We start from the raw sequence: 7,604 nt of genomic DNA on the forward strand, positions 1-7,604 counted from the left end.
GCTTCCAAAAGGTCTTCAGGGAACTGGCCATAGAAATGGTCATGAGCAAGGTCAAGAGAAGAACCAGAAAAGACAGAGATCATAGAGGGTTTGACCACAGCACAGCCAGAAAACCAGTGTGTCTGGAGGAGACCTGCAGCGGCATCAGGTTTGGACATAAGCTCAAGTAAAGATAGTCCCTGAGCTTAAGCATAGTTCAGAACCTCTTAGGGAGTCATAGTGACCAACTTCAGAACAATTTCTCTTCTCTTTCCTAATGCACAAGTAATAACATGTGCCCTTTTCTCTTTGGAATTTTTTATTTCCTCAGAATGCAGTGTGACGGGTAGACAGAAGGAAGATATTATAGCTTAAAAAACACAACTCATAGTATTTGTCGTAGCAAGATGACTTGTGCCAAGCAGGCCTTTAAATACACCATCATTTATTTCTCAGAATAATGCAATAAGAACTTAAATTTCTGGTTCTGTAATGGGTTAGGTGCCTTGACTTAAAATACACTGGAAAAAAATTAAATGGTGAACTAAATATTCTTCTTAAATGTATCGATGACTCAGCAGGAAAATAAGGAATGCTAAAGGTAAAGACTGAATTAAGGTAGGAACCCAAGGAGATGAGGGGGAATACTCAAGCCAACTTTTGCCAAACCAGTGAACTTAAGCTTCAAATAGCACAGGTTCAGTCAGACAAGCCCAGGTGAGGACTCTCCTAGCAGACCTTGGCATAAATCTGAAAATTTCTGGGAGAATGTAAACTAAAAACAAACCCATTCCTCCTCTATTTCTAGGAAATACAAACAAAACTGCCTGTGCCTAAACTTGGTGCAGGGGAAGGGAGGATGGGGAAGCACCTTTCTAGAAATAACTTGGAACCACAATACTTTCCATGATTTGCAGCCCCAAATCATGCAATCTAGGTAGTTAAAAGGACCTCAAGTCTATAATTTAATTCAAAAGAATCTTCAAACGGTATTGCCTGCTTATGCTTGGCAAAAAACATATGAATTCTCTGTGGGAGAACAGAACATTGTCTCAGATTCAAAGGTCTTATACAGATAACAACCCAAGAAAAATAAATTTATAGTCATAAATCTCAATTCACAAATGAGGTTTCAGGTGTGAAAGCCAGCAAGAAATAAAACAAAACAGAATAGACAGCAGGATCAGATCCACAAAAAACTATAGATATTGTCATAGCTTTATGATTGTCTACTCATATCCACTCTCCATTTTTAATAACAGAATTGTCACGTTTTAGCTGAGCACATGTCCATCCAGCAAGAGACTATATTTCCCAGTCTCTCTTGCAGCTTAGAGTAGCTGTGTGACTATGTTCTTACAGTAAGTAAGCAGATGGCAATAATCTCTCTTGAAGTCAAAAAATAAGATAGAATTCAGAGTTCCCATTGTGGCTCAGAGGAAATGAATCTAACTAGTATCCACAAGGATGCAGGTTTGACCCCTGGCCTCACTCAATGGGTTAAGGATCCAGTATTGCCGTGAGCTGTGGTGTAGGCTGGCATATACAGCTCTGATTCGACCCCTAGCCTGGGCGCCTCCACATGCTGCAGGTGAGGCCCTAAAAAAAAAAAGAAAAAAAATAGAAATAACATACTTAATAATGTTAGGATATGAGTGGAAGGAGGTAATAAGAACAAAAGGGTTCCAAGGTCCTTGTATTGTTTTGAAAATGCGTAGCGATGTTAATTACATTTAGACTGACAAACATGCATGTAAATTTTTTTGGATAACTCTAAAAGGTAAAGTCTGGTTTGAATTCAGGACCTCTACGTCCAAATAATTCTAGGGGCAGGAAAAGATTTCTTTTTCTTAGAGTGTTACTGGCTTTACAGCCACCGAATAGGATCGCTAGGAGTCCAGGACCCTCACACATTAACCTCACGAACTGCTCATTGAAGCCTCTGGGAAGATCTGCATCTAAGCCTTCCCCAACATGCCCTGTCCCTCCTGACCCTCAGGCTCACTTATCCCAGGCTCCTTCATGTCTCTCGCACCTCCTGCTTGCCAGCTTCTTTCTAGCAGGTCTTTCATGTCGGGGATGCCTGCTCACCAGTAAATAAACTACCTGAGATGTTGCCTCTTCCGCAAAGCTTCTCCTCTGCAGGGAGTGGAGACAGCTGACTTTGCTCAGACAGACTGTGTACTGAACCTCCCACCAATCCCACCCCCTTCACCTTGGCTGCAAGAGGTCTTCCCCATGAGTTCCCCAAACCCTCCACTCATTTGGGTCTGTTCCACCATGCTCATTTAGTTGACTGGGTGTCCTTTCTGCTGCTATATCTGTGTCCAGACCCAACCCAGGTTCCTTTAGGACTTGGACTATGTATCTCCTTCCCTCAATTGAAGTCTCCTAGTGTGGTGCCTGTAGTATACCCTACGGAGCGATGCCTCATTAAGGCTGATGAAAAGGAACAGCTGAAGGATCCCAGGGAGGAAAAGCTCCTATGAATTCCTCTGAAAACAAACAAAAGAATCAGAAGGGGGCCTTATACCACCCCTTCACCTGCTATGAGTGTGACAGGTGGCTTGTTTCCTGCATATTCAACACTCTTCCCCACCTCAGCCCCCATGCCCCAGAGGCCCCAAAGATGGCTACACTGCCCATGGATCTCTCTCTCCCTGTTCAGTCAATATGCATGGTTGAGTGCCTACTGCATACTCAGCAATGTACTGTCTGCTTTTTCTGCCCATATCCCAGGAGTCAGATCCCTAGTTGCTGCTCTCTTCGAAGCTTTTTGTTTGGTTGGTTTTGGGGGTTTTTTTTAGGGCCACATCTGTGGTATATGGATGTTTCCGGGCTGGGGGTGAAATCAGAGCTGCGGCTGCTGGTCTCCACCCAAGCCACAGCAACACAGGATTCAAGCTGCGTCTGCAACCTACACTGTAGCTTGTGGCAATGCCAGATGCCCAAGCCACTGAGCAAGGCCGGGGATTGAATCTGAATTCTCATGGACACTAGTCGGATTCATTTCCACTGAGCCACGATGGGAATTCCTAAAGTCTTATATTTTTCTTTGACTCAGAGCTATGGGGTCCTGCCCCCTCAGCTCAGTCTGTTAGGGTTTTTTCAGGTGCACAAGGCTTCCCGAGCAGGAAACAAGGTCTTGAACTGGAACAGGTTTCTGACCCAATTTCTGCCTCAAGGGTGGGTCCCTTCCACTCTGACAACCTTGATCTCCTTAACCCGTCCTACTTCCTGCTCAAACCCAGCTCAGTGCCCTGCCTAGAGTGATCATGTCATTCTCCTTTCTCACCTTCCTCTTGACCCCCAGTCTATTCCTTCTTAGGCTCAGTATTGTTTTTTGTTCCTGCTCACAGTTGGCAGAAGAACAAGCCAACTTCCCAACCCCTCCCCAACCTAGGTGAAGCTATAAAGGCCCCTGCAGCTATTCCATGATAACACAAGAGGCAACAACATCGGATGGAGGAAGCTTAAGGAGCCCAGGTGTCCAGTCTGCGACCTCCAAGCTCAAGATTCTTTCCAAGAACATATACTTAGGATACCCAACCTCCTGGAAGCTCCAGCCTTTATCTCTTCACCCTGAACTCTCCTTTCTCAAGAATCCTGTTCTTTGCCTTCTAGGTCTTGGCCACATCTGGAATCCAAGCATCTTGTTTTTCAGCTACAAAGACGCAGATTAAGATGCAGAAAAGAAACATTCCCTTTATGTATTGGTTACTGTTGCATCTCCTACTTTTAGAATATGGTGAGTGCTTTTCTTTTAAAGTGGGTAGTCTAAGAGCTTTTAAGGGGTTGTGGGAGATGATTACCACTGCTAGCAATAGCTCTGGTTCTCCTCCATAGAGTGAAGGTTATCATTTTACTCCAATCACTTCAGTCTAATAAGGTATCACCTGAGAGACAGTCAGAGCACAGTGGTTAAAACTGTGGACTCCAGTGTTCAATTGCCTACGCTTGAATTATTCATTGCTCCATCTGTTGCCTGTGCATTTTGGGTGACTCAACTTCTCTGTGCCTCAGTTTCTGCATCCATAAAATAGAAATAACCTGTATGATATGGCTGGGGTTTTCAGGATTAAGAACAAGAAGAGTTGATGATTATTTTAAAATATCACTCTTCGGAGTTCCCGTCGTGGCGCAGTGGTTAACGAATCCGACTAGGAACCATGAGGTTGCGGGTTCGGTCCCTGCCCTTGCTCAGTGGGTTAATGATCCGGCGTTGCCGTGAGCTGTGGTGTAGGTTGTAGACGCGGCTCGGATCGTGCGTTGCTGTGGCTCTGGCGTAGGCCGGCGGCTACAGCTCCGATTCAACCCCTAGCCTGGGAACCTCCATATGCCACAGAAGCGGCCCAAAGAAATAGCAAAAAAAAAAAAAAAAAAAAAAGACAAAAAAATATATATATATCTCACTCTTCAATATTCTAAAAATTTAATTTTTCTCCTGTCCTTAACCCTGGCTCCACAATCAGCCTGAGTCAGCCTCAGACGAAGGAAAAAAGGATTCAAGAGTCAAAACTAACTCCCACTTGTCTTAACACATCTGACACTCTATTAAACACTTCTTGGGCTGTCTCCTATTGTTCACTTAGAATTCATCATTTTTGAATCAAAATTAGCCCTCACATAATTTTGACTCATCCAGTCTGCTCTCCAAAACTTCTCAGATCAAATCCAATCCCTCCTTCATGTCACCCCTATTCTTGTTTATCTCAGTTTCTTATTTAGTTTTACTCATGATTTTGACTTAACTCCAATTTGTACCCCATTGCAGATGGGGGGTTCCCCAAATAGGGCTTGATTTTAATCCTATGTTAGTTCGAATAATCCTGAGGGGAAAACACACATGCGTGGGGTAAGGCGACAGGCATTCGTGTCCCAGTTAAAGGAAAATGAATGACAAGTGAGATAAATTCTGTTCATCTGGAGTGATTGAGTGTCTTTGTCCTTTAAGGTAGTGAGGGCCAAAAACAGGCACAACCTTAACTCCAGCTGAGCCTTCAAGAAGGAGGAAATGCTTCCTTATATCTATTAATCTTGATTTGCAGCCTGAAATCCTGGGAGGTCTTTTACATTTAAACTACATATAACTTATTCTTCTCCAGCCTTTGCCTTATGATCAGGAGCCTCTGGAACTTTAATGCATATATAATTACCCAAATACCTAGTCCCATCTCAAATTTGTGTGTGTGTGTGTGTCTTTTTAGGGCCACACCCAACTTCCAGTGTGGTCATGGCCAACCCTAGATCCATGGCAATCTCCACTGAGACTAGCACAGCCTTCAACACTGCATCCAGCACAGCCTCCAGCACTGGATCCAACATGACCCCCAGTGGGTCCAGCATGACTTCCAACACTGCACCCAGCGTGACCCCCAGTGGTTCCAGTATAACCTCCAACACTGGATCCAGCTCGACCTCTGGAGGATCTAGCACAGCCTTCAGCACTGGATCCAGCATGACTTCCAACACTGCATCCAGCGTGACCCCCAGTGGTTCCAGTATAACCTCCAACACTGGATCCAGCTCGACCTCTGGAGGATCTAGCACAGCCTTCAGCACTGGATCCAGCATGACTTCCAACACTGCATCCAGCGTGACCCCCAGTGGTTCCAGTATAACCTCCAACACTGGATCCAGCTCGACCTCTGGAGGATCTAGCACAGCCTTCAGCACTGGATCCAGCATGACTTCCAACACTGCATCCAGCGTGACCCCCAGTGGTTCCAGTATAACCTCCAACACTGGATCCAGCTCGACCTCTAGAGGATCTAGCACAGCCTTCAGCACTGGATCCAGCATGACTTCCAACACTGCATCCAGCGTGACCCCCAGTGGTTCCAGTATAACCTCCAACACTGGATCCAGCTCGACCTCTGGAGGATCTAGCACAGCCTTCAGCACTGGATCCAGCATGACTTCCAACACTGCATCCAGCGTGACCCCCAGTGGTTCCAGTATAACCTCCAACACTGGATCCAGCTCGACCTCTGGAGGATCTAGCACAGCCTTCAGCACTGGATCCAGCATGACTTCCAACGCTGCATCCAGCGTGACCCCCAGTGGTTCCAGTATAACCTCCAACACTGGATCCAGCTCGACCTCTGGAGGATCTAGCACAGCCTTCAGCACTGGATCCAGCATGACTTCCAACGCTGCATCCAGCGTGACCCCCAGTGGTTCCAGTATAACCTCCAACACTGGATCCAGCTCGACCTCTGGAGGATCTAGCACAGCCTTCAGCACTGGATCCAGCATGACTTCCAACACTGCATCCAGCGTGACCCCCAGTGGTTCCAGTATAACCTCCAACACTGGATCCAGCGTGACCTCTGGAGGATCTAGCACAGCCTTCAGCACTGGATCCAGCATGACTTCCAACGCTGCATCCAGCGTGACCCCCAGTGGTTCCAGTATAACCTCCAACACTGGATCCAGCTCGACCTCTGGAGGGACTATTACACCTGTCAACACTGGAACCAGCACAATCTCTGGTGAGACCAGCACACCTGCCAATACTGGTTCCAATATGACCTCCAATGAAACAAGCACAACCTCCAGTACTGGATCCAGTACAACCTCCAGTGGGACTAGCACAGCTGGATCCACTGCAACCACAGGATACTCTGGTACACCCTTTTCAACTGGAACACACACAACTTCCAACAGAACCAGCACAAGTGCTAGTACTCCAGTGAGTGAAGCGAAGCCCAGTGGGTCCCTGAAGCCATGGGAAATCTTCCTCATCACTCTGGTCTCGGTTGTAGTGGCTGTGGGCTTCTTTGTTGGGATCTTCTTCTGCGTGGTGAGTGCCTAGTATATAGGAAAATGCCTGGGGGAAGGAGTAGCAGGAACATAAGGAAAGGGGGTATGAATAGTAGGGTCACCAAGTTAGGGGTGAGTAGGGAGGAAAGGACAATCAGGAGAAAGTTACTAAAGAGAAACAGCAAGTTAGAACCAGCAGTGCCAATCAATGTGCAGAGGAAACTATTGACTTGTGAGAAAGGGGGGTGCTAAAGAAGAAATAAAAGCTGGAGGAAGGACTACTGAGTGTGGAAGATGATTTAAAGGGGAAGAAGATTCGAGAAGGATCTATGGTGAAGGTTTGGGAGAGGAAGAGGGGGATACAATTCTGAAATGATTCTCCCTTCTTTTTCTAGAGAAAGTCTCTGTCCCCAAGAAATGACTTTAACACCGCTGTCTACCACCCCCATGGCCCCAACCTTGGCCTAGGCCCTGGAGGGAATCACGGAGTCCATCACAGTTCTGGGTGGAGCCCTAACTGGTTCTGGAGGGGGCCAACATCCTCAGTAGCCATGGAGATGAGAGGGGGCTACAATAGGCCCTGAAAGCCACATTCCTCACAGAGGAAACCATCCTGGGGGACCAGAAATCTCAGTGTCCTTTCATTTGTCCTCAGGGACCCCTCCCAGATTTGTTTGGGTCTCTGCCAGCCCTGGGGAAGATACTTCCTCCCTCCCTCTTGCTTTTGCCGGATCCTGGAAAGACAAGAATGTTAGTCATTTACCTATGAAATAAACACTATACAAAACACTAACGCAAACTATATCATAGAGAGAATCTGTGTGTGCACACAAGTGGTGTCTGCAGTGCTGAGCTGAGTT

The 7,604-nt window shown here is 46.4% G+C and overlaps 1 protein-coding gene across 1 annotated transcript; it reads left to right on the plus strand.

Annotated features, from left to right (window-relative positions):
- Nucleotides 1-3,609: 3,609 nt before the first annotated feature.
- Nucleotides 3,610-7,367, plus strand: MUC21 (mucin 21, cell surface associated). Its single transcript, XM_013977615.3, has 3 exons — nucleotides 3,610-3,727; nucleotides 5,187-6,784; nucleotides 7,140-7,367. Exons 1-3 carry the CDS (start codon nucleotides 3,664-3,666, stop codon nucleotides 7,326-7,328), a joined length of 1,851 nt encoding a protein of 616 aa, XP_013833069.3. The 5' UTR covers nucleotides 3,610-3,663; the 3' UTR covers nucleotides 7,329-7,367.
- The last annotated feature ends 237 nt before the right edge of the window (nucleotides 7,368-7,604 follow it).

This window comes from Sus scrofa, chromosome 7 (genome assembly GCF_054392235.1).
Source record: "Sus scrofa isolate SSC_HxYL_T2T_F1_AM1 chromosome 7, Sscrofa_HxYL_maternal_Yorkshire_Landrace_v2.0, whole genome shotgun sequence".
Lineage (NCBI taxonomy): Eukaryota > Metazoa > Chordata > Mammalia > Artiodactyla > Suidae > Sus > Sus scrofa.